The 18,714-nt window shown below is 48.9% G+C and overlaps 2 protein-coding genes and 1 long non-coding RNA gene across 9 annotated transcripts in view; 2 read left to right on the top strand and 1 right to left on the bottom strand.

The window, feature by feature from the left end:
* The window catches only part of LOC310712948, a 246,776-nt gene extending 235,920 nt beyond the window's left edge, over positions 1 to 10,856 (bottom strand). The window contains exons 1-3 of one of the 2 annotated variants that reach the window (XR_014529031.1): positions 10,827 to 10,856; positions 7,178 to 7,372; positions 5,835 to 6,063 (exon numbers count right to left, since the gene is read on the bottom strand). This is a non-coding gene — a long non-coding RNA (uncharacterized lncRNA). Of the gene's footprint in view, positions 1 to 5,834; positions 6,064 to 7,177; positions 7,373 to 10,826 lie in introns of those variants that run through there. The other variant, XR_014529030.1, reaches the window with a different exon arrangement.
* LOC310712787 (uncharacterized protein) overlaps positions 1 to 18,714 on the top strand; it is a 67,285-nt gene that overhangs the window by 504 nt on the left and 48,067 nt on the right. The window contains exons 1-4 of one of the 5 annotated variants that reach the window (XM_083516136.1): positions 296 to 632; positions 13,241 to 13,745; positions 13,945 to 14,026; positions 14,292 to 14,374. In XM_083516136.1, the coding sequence (XP_083372262.1) occupies positions 610 to 632; positions 13,241 to 13,745; positions 13,945 to 14,026; positions 14,292 to 14,374 (693 nt within the window). In that variant the 5' untranslated portion in view covers positions 296 to 609. Of the gene's footprint in view, positions 1 to 295; positions 633 to 11,020; positions 11,256 to 11,528; positions 11,578 to 13,240; positions 13,746 to 13,944; positions 14,027 to 14,291; positions 14,375 to 18,714 lie in introns of those variants that run through there. The other 4 variants (XM_083516139.1, XM_083516140.1, XM_083516142.1 and 1 more) reach the window with 4 other exon arrangements.
* Positions 946 to 6,812, top strand: LOC310712812 (uncharacterized protein). Of its 2 annotated transcripts, none has more exons than XM_083516188.1 (2): positions 946 to 1,325; positions 3,664 to 6,812. In XM_083516188.1, the coding sequence occupies exons 1-2, from the start codon at positions 1,292 to 1,294 to the stop codon at positions 5,571 to 5,573; spliced, it is 1,944 nt and encodes a 647-aa protein (XP_083372314.1). In that variant the 5' UTR covers positions 946 to 1,291; the 3' UTR covers positions 5,574 to 6,812. The 2 variants fall into 2 exon arrangements, with proteins under 2 accessions (XP_083372314.1, XP_083372313.1); XM_083516187.1 differs by lacking the exon at positions 946 to 1,325 and adding an exon at positions 2,789 to 2,837.

Here is an 18,714-nt window from a genome sequence, read left to right as displayed (position 1 = left end):
CGCTTTCCATTTCAAAGTTCGGAATAAAAGCTAAAGTGACCCCTGACCGTTAGGTCCAGTCGTGGCCGACTCTGGGATTACGGCACTCATCTCGCTTTATTGGCCAAGGGAGCCGGAGTACAGCTTCCGGGTCATGTGGCCAGCATGACTAAGCCGCTTCTGGCGAACCAGAGCAGCGCACGGAAACACCATTTACCGTCCTGCTGGAGTGGGACCTATTTATCTACTTGCACTTGACATGCTTTCAAACTGCTAGGTTGGCAGGAGCAGGGACCGAGCAAGGGGAGCTCACCCCGTCGCAGGGATTCGAACCGCAGACCTTCTGATAGGCAAGTCCTAGGTTCTGTGGTTTAACCCACAGCGCCACTTGCGTCTCATTAAGTTCGGAATAGAGTAGTTGTTTTGAAAGAAAATCATCAGGCATCCTGACAACATGACCAGTCCAATGAAGCTGATGTTGAAGAATCATTGCTTCAAAACTGGTGATCTTTGCTTCTTCCAGTATACTGGCATTAGTTCTCCTGTCTTCCCAGGTGATGTGTAAAATATTTTGGAGACCCTGTTGATGGAATCTTTTGAGGAATTGGAGATGGCCTTTATAAGTGGTCCATGTTTCACAAGCATACAGCAAGGTTGGTAGTGCAATAGCTTTGTAAACAAGCATTTTGGCTTCCCTGCGAATGTCCCGGTCCTCAAACACTCTGCACTTATGCTGCAACTGGACAGTGCCAATCCTGGATGTTTTGCATTTGTGACCATTATGCTTGTTTGCCTTGGCTAGCAGTGAAGCTCTGCTGGATGAAATATATAATTGCCTTCCGGTTATGAACACGGCAAACCCGGAAGTACCAGACCGGGCTACTTCTGGATTTCTTCAGTTGCGCATGCGCAGAAGTGGTCTTTCGCTGCTTGCACATGCGCAGAAACGATAGACCGCCCCGCACGCATGCACAGAACAGGCACTTCGGGTTGCAGTAGTTTCCGGTTGCAAACGGCCTCCGGAACGAATCCCGTTCGCAACCAGAGTCACCACTGTACACAATGAATAATTCATTAGCACCACAAAATATGCATCCATAAAATGTGCAGAAAAAGATTCCCATTAAAACAGGACATCAATTAAGAGGCAGAAGACAACAAAGTGTAACAGTTCACCTTTATTTGGTCTAAGAGGACAACCTTTTCCTTTTTCTTTTAGGGTCCAGTGTGCTTTGAAGATGTAGCTGTCCATTTCACAGACGAGGAGTGGGCGTTGCTGGATCCTGACCAGAGAGCTCTGCATCAGGAGGTCATGGAGGAGAATCGTGGGATCTTGGACTCTCTCGGTAAGGCTCCCTATTGGATCATCCTATCTGTTTTGTAAATCAAGACATCTCTCTATGTGACGAACCTCTGACATTTTGATGGGGCTCAACAGCGCCACCCACAGCACCTGGGATGTTAACACTCCCACAGCCAGCCTTGGATGGAAGACTGTTGACTGCTTTCCCTGTGAATATTCTTCCTCCAGTTCTGCCTTTTCAAAGCATAAATAATAAAATCATCATCATCATCATACCTACCCCCCTCCAAGATGGCCCCCTTTTGCTCTTGAAGGGCTGGCCTGTCTGCAGCCCCCACAGCCTCCCATCAGGGCCCCTTCACGGGGGCAGAAGCAGAGAAAGGGCCTCAGGAAAGCAGCCATGGCTCCAGCAGGGCTGGGAAGCATCTGGCCAGATGTACAGGAGGAGGAGGAGGAGGAGGGCTGACTGCTCTCCTTCCCCCTCAGACTCTATTCCTCAGCAGCCCCTCATCCCCTCATAGGGGCAGGGCCGCCAGAGGTGCAAGGTGCTGAGCGGGGGGGGGGGGGGGAATGCACAGCTGAAGATCCTCCAGGGCAGATAAGACACACACCCCCCATATTTTTTCAGGCTCCTCTAAACTGCCCAGGCCTTCTTAAATGTAGGCTTCAAAATGATTCAGGAAGTTGAAGTGGCTTCTGTCAGATGTTTTGTTTCTGTCCTTTTATCTGTCCTTGGCTGACTAAAGAGACGAGTGACGCTGGAGATGGCACAGATCCCATGATTGGGGCAAATAAAATCCGTCCCAGAAAATAACCAGGCTTTTAGAACCTCAGGCAGTGAACCCTGGAGGAAGACCTCACATCTAACTCCCTTCAGTTCTTTCCCTGTCACAAGCAATAATTAGCACTGCTCCCTAATTTGGGACCATCGGCTGCAGCGAGGACTGCAGGGCCTGCTCCCTTCCAAAGCCTTTTCCAACTGGACAGGGGGACGGGGGCCAGGCCGGCACATTCTCAGCTACAAAAGGACTCCTGCTGCAGTGCCCAGAGGGTGGGGCTGGACTCACCGGAAGAAACTCTTGGGGAAGTGTGGAGTTCTTCTGCTATTGCTTCCCTGTTCCAAGTGTCTAATTTAATGTGTTTTAAAATGACCTTAAGCAGTCAGTGGCATGTTATTTTTCCTCTTCTCCCCTCCCCTTTTGCAAGGGTTTCCAGTTGCAAACGGCCTCCGGAACGAATCCCGTTCGCAACCAGAGTCACCACTGTACACAATGAATAATTCATTAGCACCACAAAATATGCATCCATAAAATGCGCAGAAAAAGATTCCCATTGAAACAGGACATCAATTAAGAGGCAGAAGACAACAAAGTGTAACAGTTCACCTTTATTTGGTCTAAGAGGACAACCTTTCCCTTTTTCTTTTAGGGTCCAGTGTGCTTTGAAGATGTGGCTGTCCATTTCACAGACGAGGAGTGGGCGTTGCTGGATCCTGACCAGAGAGCTCTGCATAAGGAAGTCATGGAGGAGAATCGTCGGATCTTGGACTCTCTTGGTAAGGCTTCCTCTTGGATCATCCTATCTGCTTTGTAATTCAAAACATCTCTCTATGGGAGAAACCTCTGATATTTCGATGGGGCTCAACAGCGCCACCCACAGCACCTGGGATGCTAACACTCCCACAGCCAGCCTTGGATGGAAGACTGTTGACTGCTTTCCCTGTGAATATTCTTCCTCCGGTCCTGCCTTTTCAAAGCATGAAACCCAGCCAGGTGGTTGCCAGAGTGGTGCATGCTCTGGTTATCTCCCGCTTGGACTACTGCTATGCGCTCTCCGTGGGGCAACCTTTGAAGGTGACCCAGAAACTGCAATTAATCCAGAATGCGGCAGCCAGACTGGTGACTGGGGGCGGCCGCTGAGACCAAATAACACCGGTCCTGAAAGGCCTACATTGGCTCCCAGTACGTTTCCGAGCACAACTGAAAAGTGTTGGTGCTGACCTTGAAAGCCCTAACTGACCTCGGCCCAGTATACCTGAAGGAGCGTCTTCACCCCCATCGTTCTGCCCGGATACTGAAGTCCAGTGCCAAGGGCCTGCTGGTGGTTCCTTCACTGTGATAAGCCCACCCTGTGGAACGCCCTCCCATCAAATGTCAAGGAGATAAACAACTATGTGACATTTAGAAGACATCTGAAGGCAGCCCTGTTTAGGGAAATTTTCTAATGTCTAAAATTTTACTGTATTTTTAAATCTTTGTTGGAAGCCGCCCAGAGTGGCTGGGGTATAAATAAATTATTATTATTATTATTATTATTATTATTATTATTATTATTATTATTATTATTCCTGAGGCTCTAATCTGTTTGCCACTTAATTGCAGGTGGTGATGAATTGGAGATGAAGAACGAGGGAGACCTCAACGGAATCCACACAGTGGAGGAGCCACATAAGGATTCAGACTGTGGAGAGAGCTTCAGGCAGAGCTCCCATTCCACTTCCCATCAAAGAAATCCGCTTGAGAAGAAACCCCATCAGTGCTTGGAATGTGGAAAGAGCTTCAGTCGCCGAGGCCAGCTTACTGTTCATCAACTTATTCATACAGGGGAGAAACCCTATAAATGTTTGGAATGTGGAAAGAGCTTCAATAAGAGCAGCAATCTCACTTCCCATCAAAGAATTCATACAGGAGAGAAACCCTATCAGTGCTTGCAGTGTGGAAAGAGCTTCAGTCACAGCCACCAACTAAGTGTCCATCAAAATATTCATACAGGGGAGAAACCCTATAAATGTTTGGAATGTGATAAGACATTCACTCAGAGCTCCCAGCTCAGGACTCATCAGAGAATTCATACAGGGGAGAAACCCTACCAGTGCTTGGAATGTGGAAAGAGGTTCCGTCAGAGATACAAGGTCACTGTCCATCAGAGAATTCATACAAGGGAAAAACCTTATCAGTGCCAAGATTGTGGGCAGAGCTTCAGAAAAAAGGACAGATTAACTTCCCACCAAAGAATTCATACAGGGGAGAAACCCTACCAGTGCCAAGAGTGTGGAAAGAGCTTCAGAACAAAGGAGAGTTTCACAGTCCATCATAGAATTCATACAGGGGAGAAACCTTATCAGTGCCAAGAGTGTGGAAAGAGCTTCAGAACAAAGGAGAGTTTCACAGTCCATCATAGAATTCATACAGGGGAGAAACCTTATCAGTGCTGGGAGTGTGGAAAGAGCTTCATTCTAAAAGGCCAACTTAGGTCCCATCAAATAATTCATACAACAGAAAAACCCTATCAATGCCAAGAATGTGACAAGAGCTTCAGTCGAAGAGAGAGTTTCACTTCCCATCAGAGAATTCATACAGGGGAGAAACCCTATAAATGTTTGGAATGTGGAAAGAGATTCATCTGGAGCACCAGTCTCACAACCCATCAAAGAATTCATACAGGGGGAAAACCATATCAGTGCTTGGAATGTGGAAAGAGATTTATTCTCAGAAGGCAGCTTACTGACCATCAGAGAATTCATACAGGGGAGAAACCCTATAAATGTTTGGAATGTGGAATCAGCTTCAATACAAGCAGCAAGCTCACTTCCCACCAAAGAATTCATACAGGAGAGAAACCCTATCAGTGCTTGGAATGTGGAAAGAGCTTCAATGAGAGGTCCAAGCTCACTTCCCACCAAAGAATTCATACAGGAGAGAAACCTTATCAGTGCTTGGAATGTGGAAAGAGCTTCATTCACAGACGCCAGCTTACTATCCATCAAATAATTCACACAGGGCAGAAACCCCATCAGTGCTTGGAATGTGGGAAGAGCTTCATAGACAAAGGCCAGCTCACTGTCCATCAAAGAATTCATACAGGGGAGAAGCCATATCAGTGCTTGGAATGTGGAAAGAGCTTCAATAAGAGCAGCACTCTCACAACCCATCATAGACTTCATACAGGGGAGAAACCCTATAAATGTTTGGAATGTGGAAAGAGCTTCACCTGGAAAATAAGTTTCACTTCCCACCAAAGAATTCATACAGGGGAGAAACCCTATCAGTGCTTGGAGTGTGGAAAGAGCTTCAGTCACAGCTACCAGCTAAGTGTCCATCAAAGAATTCATACAGGGGAGAAGCCATATCAGTGCTTGGAATGTGGAAAGAGTTTCACCCGGAGCACCAGTCTCACTTCCCATCAAAGAATTCATACAGGGGAGAAACCCTATAAATGTTTGGAATGTGGAAGCAGCTTCAATACGAGCAGCAAACTCACTTCCCATCAACGAATTCATACAAGGGAGTAACCTTATCAGTGCTTTTAGTGTGGAAAGAGCTTTACTCAAAAATTCCATCTTATGGCCCATCAAAGAGTTAATCCATGAGAAAAACCCTATCAGTTACAAGAGTGTGGAAAGAGCTTCAGAAAAATGGATAGTGTCATGTCCCATCAGAGAATTCATACAGGGGAGAAACCCTAACAGTGGCAAGCATGTGGAAAGAGCTTCAGCCACAGAGCCCGTCTTGTTTGCCATCAAAGATCTCACAGTGACGGCAAACTACAGCAGTGGCTGTATACAGATTTACTTTTAGGAGACTTTAGTTCATATGAGGTAATGATTGCAGCTGGGTTCTTTGCCACATCTGGTGCCCCATAGTAATACCTACTACGTACCCAGAGCTGTGACTTTTAAGTTCTTGGCCAAGGTGTTGAATTCCATCTTCATGTCATGCCTGGGGAGCGGGATAACAGTGATTGGGTGACACTGATGAGGTTGCTGTCCATGCTGATCTTTCCTAGGAAGGACTTGGTGTAAAAAATGTGATAGTTGATATAATATTAGATATTATAGATTTTGATCAAAGTGTCCTAGTATTAATTGTATCCACCCTTTTAGATAGAATGCATTAGGCTTGACTTTTGTATGCCTGCATTTTGTAAACCTCATTCCACCCTCCTGTAAAGTTGTCATGTGTAAGTTTCCTACCGCTTCCAGCCTTTTCAGACCCTAGAATCATAGAGTTGGAAGAGACCACAAGGGCCATCGAGTCCAACCCCCTGCCAAGCAGGAAACTGAAGGGCAGATGATGTTTTGGGAAAGAGGTCTGTGTTGAGCTAGCATCCGCGTGAGAACTCACATCTCACTTCAGAGGTCTTTGACATGTTTGGGTACCAGGGAAGTAAGATAGGAGATAGAAATGTCAAGAGTCCCATGGAAGTCCTGGTTGCCATGGGCATGGAGTCAAAGTGAGACATATGAGACCCAAATGACCTGGGCACTCTGGGACACCCCAAGGTAATTTCAGAGGAGTCGATATCCACATTGAGCCACGCCTCCCATGACCTGTGACCTTTCTTGATTCAAGTGGAAGAGTGTTGTGGCATTTTATGAGTCTTTGTGTGCTGTGTATATAAGCTTTCTTCTAATATGCCCCCTGGCAGCCTTTTCAAACCAGCCCTTCTGCTGAAGAACTGGATAGCAAGGCTGTCCTATTGCAATAGTTTGAATAAACTGGGTCCCTGCAGGACTCTGAGTTTGGTCTCATTCCCTTGGTCCTGTGTTTATATTTCAGGTGTTCCTTCACCTGGGTAACAAACTCCTGGTGTAGAAGTAATTTTTTACCACACAAGCAATTCAGATACTTTATTTATTATTTCTATAGCTATTAAATTTGTGCAGTGCCCTTGATCTGAAGATGCCAGGGTGGTTCACATCATGAGTAGAGAGGTTCACAGAGCTTCCTCTTCCAGAGCCTCCAAGCTGCAAATTGGTGGGGCTCCTTGTTTTCTCCTGCTCTGGAGGGTGGGATCCGAACCAGTGGGTTAAAAGACAACAGGAATGGAGATTCCTATTAAACTTCAGAAAGATCTCTTTGACAGTAAGAGCATATTTATAAGCAGAAGACACACGCTCTGTTAGCATTTCACTCCTCCCATTGCAAGGTCCATCTGATTCTTGTTTCCTTTCTGTTCCGTGAGGAAGGAAGCCAGTCTGTGTGAATTCCGTCTCTGGTACTATTGCACTTTTCCCTTCTGCTCTGTCTTGCGACGAGACAGGATGTCTGTATGAGGGCTGTTCCTCTCATACGTGTTCCGTTCTTTAATCTGTAGTTAGTAGAAATAAAGTCGGTACCTCCTCACCTCTTTTACTCTGCTAGACCGGGTGCTCACAAGAGAGCAGCTGTGAGTCCCAGAACACCAGGACCCCTCCCTGGGAACGCTGCGTAGCTGTTCCAGTGCCGGAGGAGGCCGTGGGGCCTGCAAGAGTGTTCCCTTACGTTCCCCCACCTGCCCCACAGGCAAGCTGGATACATTTGCATCAAATAGATATGAAACCTGTTTCATTGATAGAGAGTAGGGGGTGGGATCCCCTGCTCAGGCCCTGGGGATGAGGGGTTGAAATAAAGGAGGAGAAGGACCGCCCAGAGACAACAAAGCAGCCTTGTCGGGTGAGAGAGACCTCAGGCGACCCCTCCGGGCCTTTCACCCCTCGAGCTGTTGGTAGAGCCGGGGACTAAGAGGCCATCCAAGCACCCCAAATCCCATTCACCCACGCAGGACGATGAGCCAGAGTGGGCCCCTCCACCTATATCACTCCCCTCCTAGTGATCTGCAGCGAAGAGGCTTGTAAACCCTTCAATGGAGTCCCGAAACCCAATAATAATAATAATAATAATAATAATAATAATAATAATAATAATTTATTATTTGTACCCCGCCCAACTGGCTGGGTTTCCCCAGCCACTCTGGGCGGCTTCCACAGAAACCAAAAAACACTAAAATCATACATTAAAAGCTTCCCTGAATAGGGCCGCCTTAAGATGTCTTCTGAATGTCAGGTAGTTGTCCATCACCTTGACATCCGATGGGAGGGCATTCCACAGGGCGGGCGCCACCACCGAGAAGGCCCTCTGCCTGGTTCCCTGTAACTTGGCTTCTCGCAGGGAGGGAACCGCCAGAAGGCCCTCGGCGCTGGACCTCAGTGTCCGGGCAGAACGATGGGGGTGGAGACGCTCCTTCAGGTATACTGGGCCGAAGCCGTTTAGGGCTTTAAAGGTCAACACCAGCACTTTGAATTGTGCTCGGAAACGTACTGGGAGCCAATGTAGGTCTTTCAAGACCGGAGTTATGTGGTCTCGGCGGCCGCCCCCAGTCACCAGTCTAGCTGCCGCATTCTGGATTAGCTGTAGTTTCCGAGTCACCTTCAAAGGTAGCCCCACGTAGAGCGCATTGCAGTAGTCCAAGCGGGAGATAACTAGAGCATGCACCACTCTGGCCAGACAGTCCGCGGGCAGGTAGGGTCTCAGCCTGCGTACCAGGTGGAGTTGGTAGACAGCTGCCCTGGATACAGAATTGACCTGCGCCTCCATGGACAGCTGTGAGTCCAAAATGACTCCCAGGCTACGCACCTGGTCCTTCAGGGGCACAGTTACCCTATTCAGGACCAGGGAGTCCTCCACACCAGCCCGCCCCCTGTCCCCCAAAAACAGTACTTCTGTCTTGTCAGGATTCAACTTCAATCCATTAGCCGCCATCCATCCTCCAACCGCCTCCAGGCACTCACACAGGACCTTCACCGCCTTCACTGGTTCTGATTTGAAAGAAAGGTAGAGCTGGGTATCATCTGCATATTGATGGACACCCAGTCCAAACCCCCTGATGATCTCTCCCAGCGGCTTCATATAGATGTTAAAAAGCATGGGGGAGAGGACGGAACCCTGAGGCACCCCACAAGTGAGGGCCCAAGGGTCTGAACACTCATCCCCCACCACCACTTTCTGAACACAGCCCAGGAGGAAGGAGCGAAACCACTGTATAACAGTGCCCCCAGCTCCCAACCCCTCTAGACGGTCCAGAAGGATGTTATGGTCAATTGTATCAAAGGCCGCTGAGAGATCCAGCAGAACTAGGAAACAACTCTCACCTTTGTCCCTAGCTCGCCGGAGATCATCAACCAGTGCGACCAAGGCAGTTTCAGTCCCATGATGAGGCCTGAACCCTGATTGGAAGGGATCCAAATGGTCCACATCCTCCAGGTGTGCCTGGAGTTGTTCAGCAACCACACGCTCAATCACCTTGCCCAAGAATAGAAGATTTGAGACTGGGCGATAGTTGGCCATACTGGCCGGGTCTAAAGATGGTTTTTTAAGAAGCGGTTTAATGACCGCCTCTTTCAGCGGATCTGGGAATGTTCCCTCACAGAGGGAAGCATTCACCACCCCGCAGAGCCCATCGCCCAGCCCTTCCCGGCTTGCTTTTATTAGCCAGGATGGGCAAGGATCAAGGAGACAGGTGGTTGGTTTCACGCGTCCAAGCAGCCTGTCCACATCCTCGGGGGTAACGGATTGAAATTGATTCCATGCAACTTGACCAGACAGGGCTCTAGCACTCTCCCACACCAGCCCTGCTCCCACGGTGGTGTCTAGCTCCTTCCGAATATGAGTGATTTTATCTGCAAAATCTGCGGACCACCTGAAAGAGTCTCCTGCTACTATTTTCTGCAGATGCAATAGAGGCGGTGAAGAAAGTCTTCTTCGCCGTCGCTATCGCCACTTGGTAGGCTCGACGTTGAGCTCTAACCTGTGTCCGGTCAGATTCGGAGTGAGTTTTCTGCCACCGACGCTCTAGCCGTCTCAGCGATTGTTTCATCGCCCTCAGCTCCGAAGAAAACCATGGGGCTGTCCGGGCTCCATGCAATCGGAGAGGGCGCTTCGGAGCCAGACAGTCGATAGCCCTGGTTAACTCCGCATTCCAGCGGGCCACCAGGGAATCAGCTGAAAGGCCATCAACATGGGATAAAGCATCCCCTACCACTCTCTGGAAACCATTTGGATCCATTAAGTGGCGGGGGCGGACCATCCGAATTGGTCCCACCTCCCTGCAGAGGGGAAGGGTCGCGGAGAAGTCCAGTTGCACCAGGAAGTGATCTGACCATGGCACTTCTTTGGTTTCACTTTTACTTAGTGTCAGATCACCCACGTCACTAGAGGTGAATACCAGGTCTAAGGCATGTCCATGACTATGAGTTGGGCCCAACTTATTCAGGGACAGCCCCATGGAGGCCATGCTTTCCACGAAGTCCCAAGCGGCCCCTTGTAAGGTCGTGTCGGCGTGGATGTTAAAATCCCCTAGGACAACCAAACTAGGTGTCTCCAGGAGAACATCCGCCACGACCTGAAGCAGCTCGGACAGGGAATCCTTGGTGCAGCATCAGGATTTCTCAAAGAACCATCGCTGACCAATGGGCATCGTCCAAGGTGAGAGGCAGCCAATCCGAAGTCAGGAAGCAGCAGCCCCGTGTCTGGAGCACGCGATCCGCCAGGAGAGCTCGGCTCTTTTGCGCCACTCCTTGAGCGCAAGAAACCGAGAGCAGCAAGCGGGGAAGAAGCGCGCTACAAAATGTAGCAACAGCGGATGCAATGTTTCCTCCTGTTTCCTTGTTTCTTGCAAGACAGAAACAGAGGGCGATCCAGGGCTCCCCTCCCTCCCTCCCTCCCTCAAGCAAAAGGTCCTTTGCCCTTAGGGGGAATCCAGCTTCGCCCCAGGAGGCAGCCCATACCCCAGACAGTAATCCGGATCCTTCCAGAGGTGTGAATCCCGTTCTTGCTCTTTGGGGAAGCAGCTCCTTCCAAGGCGGTGGGAGCTGGGACGAGGGGCGGGGGGGGGGGGCGACACTTTCCCCTTTATGCACGACAACCGCTCCTCTTTTGTGACCGTGGCGCGACGTTTTGGTGATGGTGAGAGGGATGCAAATACGACCCCCCTGGGGGCTGCGATGCCCGGGGCTCCTGCTTTGCAGAGGGAGGGGGAGGAGCCCGGCTGGCCCAGGGTTCAAAGGAGCTGGGCTGGATTCCGAGAGAGGACTGGGAATAAAGGGGGCCACGTCCCCCAGAGCCAAAGACCCTTCCTCCCCATCCCTTCCTGCAAGGGGGGGGGCTGTTGTCTCTCTGCTCCGCAAGTGCTGCCTCGGGGCGCCTTCGGGGATCCGGTGAGTCTCCTTTCTCTTCCCCCTTTGGGCGTCCTGGGTCTCCCGCCCCCTTTGGATTCATTTCGCTCTCCGCCAATCAGGCGCCTCGACGCGTCTGCAAAGTACGAGGCTCCTCCCGGGCTCCTGAATAGAGAGGAGGTGAGTTTGAAGTGATCCGCCTGGCAAGGGTTAAAAGGAACTGAGCTGCATTCCTAGAGAGGACAGGAAATAAGGGGGGGGACGAGGTCCTCCCGAGGAAATCCCCCCCCCCCATTTTCTCTCTTGCACGGGGAGATTTTCGTCTCCTCTGCAGGAGCTGCGTCGGTGGCACCTTTGGGATCTTGTAAGTCTCCTCTCTCTTCCCCATAGGGCGCAGGGGGGAGAAGGGGGCAAGTCCCAGGGCTGCCGGGGAGGGGGCGGGGGGGGAGTTTATCTTCTTCTTCTTGGTCTTCCACGAACACGGCCTTAACAGTGAGTCTGTAAGTGACTGTGGAGGCCAGTTCAGGATCCCCACGTCCTTCCACAGTGAGGACATTGGTTTCTGGGTAGGAGCTGATCACGGTGTGGATTTGCCAAGCGTGCCTTCCTCTTAGCATGTTTCTCCCTTGCATCCTGAGTTCGAGTGTCTTCAAAGACCAGATAAAAAAATTCCTTCCAGTAGCACCTTAAAGACCAAGAACTAACTTAGTTGGTCTTTAAGGTGCTACTGGAAGGAATTTTTTTATTTTGACTATGGCAGACCAACACGGCTACCTATCTACTACTGGATTCAAAGACCAGGACACCTTTTGAAAAGGTGCCCTCGCAGGCCACTGTTTCCCAGTTGTCAGTGTTTATACTACAGTTTTTTGATTTGCCTAGAGACAGTCTTTGAACCTCTTTTGCTGATCACCAGCATTACGCTTTCCATTTTTAAGTTCGGAATAGAGGAGTTGCTTTGGAAGACGATCATCAGGCATCCTCGCCATCATTCCCGGACCCCCAGCCCCGAGGCTAAAATCGAAGCCAAGACAGCGAGCGGGATCCATCCCGCTCGCTGTCATGGCTTCTTTGCTCTTTGAGGCTCGGGGGGGGGTCTTTATCCCCCCCCCAAAAAAATTAAGTGCGCCCTATGGGCCGGTGCGCCCTATAGGGCGAAAAATATGGTAAATGACATAAATGTGTCATTTCCTAAATGACATAAATGGATATTCAATGAGGAGGGGCAGACCCGTGGATTGGAGGAAAAGGTGGGATAAATATGCCAGAAATAAAAAGGGGAGCCCATCCATTAGGGGCCAGTTTCGGAGGCGTCTTCCAGGGCAGTTCCACACAGAGGACTTGCAACCACCCCATGGGATCCAGAGCAGGAAGCCCCATGGCCACATCCTCTCTGTGCCAAAGGCTGGAGCTTCCAGTGGGCACTGCCAGTCCCCGAGGCCACCTGAGGGACCAGGTGGATGCCAAAGAACCTCCAAGCAAGTGGGGCTGGGGGGGGGTTAAGCTATGTAACACCTTCACCATCATCATCATCATCCCCATCCCATTTTCACCCTCCGTTCCCAAGGCAGATTACAACATTAAAACACAATACTGAAAAGAACTTAAAGCCACGTACTATCACAGAATGAAGGGCAGTCCTACTTTTCTTGCTTTCGAGAGCTGTCCTTTGGTCAGGTCAGGATCTGGCCCTCAGAACAAAGGAAAAAGGGACCCCACCCCAGTAGTCTGTCTTGAGAACAGGGGAGATTCCACGTTCTGGAAAAGGAGAGAGGCGCTGGAAAGAAATGTGCCCTGGCATTGGGGGGGGGGGAGGGAGGGACCCCCACTCTTGCCTTGAGTCCAAACTACACTTGGTACAAATGACTCACTTGTCAATTCTGACCTTCATTCTTTCTGTTTAAAAAAAGAAACTTTGAGTCTGGGCTGTGATTCCTGCAAATACTTCTCCATGCTTGCCCAGGGAACCCTTTTCTCCTCCTTACTGTGTATCAATTTTATATCAGAAAAATGTATTTGCTTTTTAGGATTTGCCAAAACCTCTCATTAGGACAGACAGAACTTGGCAGAAGACGTAGGGACTCCTTCCGATCTCCTGGAGGTGTCCAGAGAACAGAGATGGATGAGCAAGACTCAGCTGGCCATGAAGCAGGAAGAGGCCTTGTAACCGACCATTGGAACAGTGGGGGATTCTGGGAAAACTCTGTGAAGAAGGAACTGGGTGAGGAGGACACCCCTTGCTCAGAGGTGCAGAGCCAGCAGCTCAGGCAGTTCTGCTACCAGGAGGCCAAAGGACCCCGAGAGGTTTGCAACCAACTCTACCACCTTTGCTGTCAATGGCTGAAGCCAGAAAGGCACACGAAAGCTCAGATGCTGGACCTGGTGATCTTGGAGCAGTTCCTGGCTGTCCTTCCTCTGGAGATGGAGAGCTGGGTGAGGGAATGCGGAGCGGAGACCACTTCCCAGGCGGTGGCCCTGGCCAAAGGTTTCCTCCTGAGTCAGGCAGAGGAGAGGAAGCAGGCAGAGCAGCAGGTGAGAGAGACTTTCCTCTGGATACTCCCAAGGGGCTCCTAAGAGGAGGGAGAGTATCCCCCAATTCTCTACTTATTTGCCCATCCTTTTTTGGAAAGCATCCAAGGAATGATATTGGATAGCCCTAAATTGTTTGCGTCTGCTGCTCCTTTTCTAATCCTTCTCCCCACTCTCTCTTGAATCCTTGTTGCTCTTTCAGAGGAAGGATCTGTTAGCAGAAATGGGTCCGGATTCCTCTGAGGCAGAGAAGACTCCCTTGGACTCCAGAGAGAGGCCTCTGGGTAAGGAGGAAGGAGTTCTTTCTCTGTTTCGTCACATTTTGTGGATTTTGAAACTAATCTGTGAATTCTTTTCATCTTATTGGAGAATTCACAGGGGACCAAGAGCCCAGAGAAAGGGAGATGTGTTTTTGCACTCTAGTATGTGAAATGGGTACAAACGTCCATATTTACGTGGCAACTCCTACTTGTTTGAAGGCGCACCTGTAGTTTTCCTTCGGAGTGAAGTATGCGCTCTTGGCTTCCCACTTACCTTCTTCTCTCGCAGGAGACGGAACGAGGCCAGCAAGACCTGCTTGTCCATCTTTTCTTGGTGGCGGAGGGGAAGCTGCCCCTGTGGACCCAGAGCAGGTAGGAGGAAGGAGCCATGTGGGGAGAGAGGATGTCATGGACTGGGGGACACAGAGGAATGGTGGGAGGAACCGCCAAGGAAGGAGGGTTGAAGGCTCAAATAGGCTTCTAAGCAGTTCACACCCCATACCAAAGAGTGGCCAGGATTCACCCCATCAGTCCCACAATGGGGCTTTCCCCCTCTCATTCCCCTGCGCACCTTGAAGATGTCTATAGGGCTTCAGGAGGGTCCTCCCCACCTGGCCAGAACAGCACAGAGGGACAGAAGAAAGGGGATCCTTCCATGTGGAAAACGGGAATGTTTGTGCACATGATCTGAAGAATGATTTGAAGAACACTGTTAATAGTTTCATTCTCCCGTCGCTGGATGTGTGAGTGTTAGATCACATGTCCTATGTTTACATTCCATGGCCTCTGGAACGAATGGCCTCTGGAACGAATCCCGTTCGCAACCAGAGGCACCACTGTACACAATGAATAATTCATTAGCACCACAAATATGCATCCATAAAATGCGCAGAAAAAGATTCCCATTAAAACAGGATATCAATTAAGAGGCAGAAGACAACAAAGACAACAAAGTGTAACAGTTCACCTTTATTTGGTCTAGGAGGACAACCTTTCCCTTTTTCTTTTAGGGTCCAGTGTGCTTTGAAGATGTGGCTGTCCATTTCACAGACGAGGAGTGGGCGTTGCTGGATCCTGACCAGAGAGCTCTGCATAAGGAAGTCATGGAGGAGAATCGTCGGATCTTGGACTCTCTCGGTAAGGCTCCCTATTGGATCATCCTATCTGTTTTGTAATTCAAGACATCTCTCTATGGGAGGAACCTCTAATTTTTCAATGGGGCTCAACAGCGCCACCTGCAGCACCTGGGATGCTAACACTCCCACAGCCAGCCTTGGATGGAAGACTGTTGACTGCTTTCCCTGTGAATATTCTTCCTCCGGTCCTGCCTTTTCAAAGCATGAAACCCAGCCAGGTGGTTGCCAGAGTGGTGCATGCTCTGGTTATCTCCGGTTTGGACTACTGCTATGCGCTCTCCGTGGGGCAACCTTTGAAGGTGACCCAGAAACTGCAATTAATCCAGAATGCGGCAGCCAGACTGGTGACTGGGGGCGGCCGCTGAGAACACATAACACCAGTTCTGAAAAACCTACATTGGCTCCCAGTACGTTTCCGAGCACAACTCAAAAGTGTTGGGGCTGACCTTTAAAGCCCTAACTGACCTCGGCCCAGTATACCTGAAGGAGCGTCTTCACCCCCATCGTTCTGCCCGGATACTGAAGTCCAGTGCCAAGGGCCTGCTGGTGGTTCCTTCACTGTGATAAGCCCACCCTGTGGAACGCCCTCCAATCAAATGTCAAAGAGATAAACAACTATGTGACATTTAGAAGACATCTGAAGGCAGCCCTGTTTAGGGAAATTTTCTAATGTCTAAAATTTTACTGTATTTTTAAATCTTTGTTGGAAGCCACCCAGAGCGGCTGGCGTATAAATTATTATTATTATTATTATTATTATTATTATTATTATTATTATTCCTGAGGCTCTAATCTGGTTGCCCCTTAATTGCAGGTGGTGATGAATTGGAGATGAAGAACGAGGGAGACCTCAACGAAATCCACACAGTGGAGGAGCCACATAAGGATTCAGACTGTGGAGAGAGCTTCAGGCAGAGTTCCCATTCCACTTCCCATCAAAGAAATCCGCTTGAGAAGAAACCCCATCAGTGCTTGGAATGTGGAAAGAGCTTCAGTCGCCGAGGCCAGCTTACTGTTCATCAACTTATTCATACAGGGGAGAAACCCTATACATGTTTGGAATGTGGAAAGAGCTTCAATAAGAGCAGCAATCTTACTTCCCATCAAAGAATTCATACAGGAGAGAAACCCTATCAGTGCTTGGAATGTGGAAAGAGCTTCAGTCACAGCCACCAACTAAGTGTCCATCAAAATATTCATACAGGGGAGAAACCCTATAAATGTTTGGAATGTGATAAGACATTCACTCAGAGCTCCCATCTCACAACTCATCAAAGAATTCATACAGGGGAGAAACCCTACCAGTGCTTGGAATGTGGAAAGAGCTTCAATGAGAGGTCCAAGCTCACTTCCCACCAAAGAATTCATACAGGAGAGAAACCCTATCAGTGCCAGGAGTGTGGAAAGAGCTTCAGAACAAAGGAGACTTTCACTGTCCATCAGAGAAGTCATACAGGGGAGAAACCTTATCAGTGCTGGGAGTGCGGAAAGAGCTTCGTTCAAAAAGGCCATCTTATGTCCCATCAAATAATTCATACAACAGAGAAACCCTATCAGTGCGTGGAATGTGGAAAGAGCTTCAGTCGAAGAGAGAGTTTCACTTCCCATCAAAGAATTCATACAGGGGAGAAACCCTATAAATGTTTGGAATGTGGAAAGAGATTTATTCTCAGAAGGCAGCTTACTGACCATCAGAGAATTCATACAGGGGAGAAACCCTATAAATGTTTGGAATGTGGAAAGAGCTTCATTAAGGGCAGCAATCTCACTTCCCATAGAATAATTCATACAGGAGAGAAACCTTATCAGTGCTTGGAATGTGGAAAGAGCTTCAGTCGAAAAGACAGTTTCACTTCCCATCAACGAATTCATACAAGGGAGTAACCTTATCAGTGCTTTTAGTGTGGAAAGAGCTTTACTCATAAATGCCATTTTAGAGCCAATCAAAGAGTTAATCCATGAGAAAAACCCTATCAGTTACAAGAGTGTGAAAAGAGCTTCAGAAAAATGGATAGTGTCATGTCCCATCAGAGAATTCATACAGGGGAGAAACCCTAACAGTGGCAAGCATGTGGAAAGAGCTTCAGCCACAGAGCCCGTCTTGTTTGCCATCTAAGAACTCACAGTAGGGCAAACTACAGTAGTGGCTGTAAACAGATTTAATTGGAGGAAACTTTAGTTCATATGAGAGGGACGCGGGTGGCACTGTGGGTAAAACCTCAGTCCTTAGGGCTTGCCGATCGCATGGTCAGTGGTTCGAATCCCCGTGATGGGGTGAGCTCCCGTCTTTCGGTCCCAGCTCCTGCCCACCTAGCAGTTCGAAAGCACTCTTAAGTGCAAGTAGATAAATAGGTACCGCTTTTTAGCGGGAAGGTAAACCACGTTTCCGTGTGCTGCGCTGGTGCCGGCTCACCAGAGCAGCTTCATCACGCTGGCCACGTGACCCAGAAGTGTCTCCGGACAGCGCTGGCCCCCGGCCTCTTAAGTGAGATGGGCGCACAACCCTAGAGTTGGACACGACTGGCCCGTACGGGCAGGGGTACCTTTACCTTTACCTTTTACCTTAGTTCATATGAGGTAATGATTGCAGCTGGGTTCTATGCCACATCTGGTGCCCCATAGTAATTCCTACTACATACTCAGAGCTGTGACTTGCAAGTTCTTGGCCAAGGTGTTGAATTCCTTCTTCATGTCATGCCTGGGGAGGGGGATAACAGTGATTGGGTGACACTGATGAGTTTGCTGTCAATGTTGATCTTTCCTTGGACTTGGTGTAAAAATTGTGATAGTTGATTGAATATTAGATATTATAGATTTTGATTTTGTTCAAAGTGTCCTAGTATTAATTGCATCCACCCTTTTTGATAGAATGCATTAGGCTTGATTTTTGTATGCCTGCATTTTGTAAACCTCATTCCACTCTCCTGTAAAGTTGTCATGTGTAAGTTTCCTACCGCTTCCAGCCTTTTCAGACCCTAGAAGGGCAGATGATGTTTTGGGAAAGAGGTCTGTGTTGAGCTAGCATCCGTGTGAGAACTCACATCTCTCCTCAAAGGTCTTTGACATGTTTTGGGAACAGGAAAGTAAGATAGGGGATAGGAAAATCAACAGTCCCATGGAAGTCCTGGTTGCCATGGGCATGGTGTCAAAGTGAGACATATGAGACCCAAATGACCTGGGCACTCTGGGACACCCCAAGGTAATTTCAGAGGAGTCGATATCCAAATAAGCCACGCATCCCATGACCTGTGACCTTTCTTGATGCAAGTGGAAGAGTGTTGTGGCATTTTATGAGTCTTTGTGTGCTGTGTATATATGCTTTCTTCTAAGAAGCCTCCTGGCAGCCTTTTCATTTTTTTTTTAAAGTAAAATCCCTTTAATTAGAAGACTTGACACTACAAATACACTTAAAAAACATACACATGGTCATGCTTCACCTTAGCCAATTTGAAGGTGGCTCTTTCAGAATTTTATAATCCACCATAAGATCTGGCCATGAGAAACTTCTTAAAACTTCCAGTATATGTCACTAAAGAATGGTAAATGTCTTGGGGGCAATATAGCCAGTCACCAAAC

Source organism: Podarcis liolepis, assembly GCF_965112155.1.
Source record: "Podarcis liolepis genome assembly, chromosome: 7".
NCBI lineage: Eukaryota > Metazoa > Chordata > Lepidosauria > Squamata > Lacertidae > Podarcis > Podarcis liolepis.
This window is presented reverse-complemented; position numbering and strand designations above follow the sequence as displayed.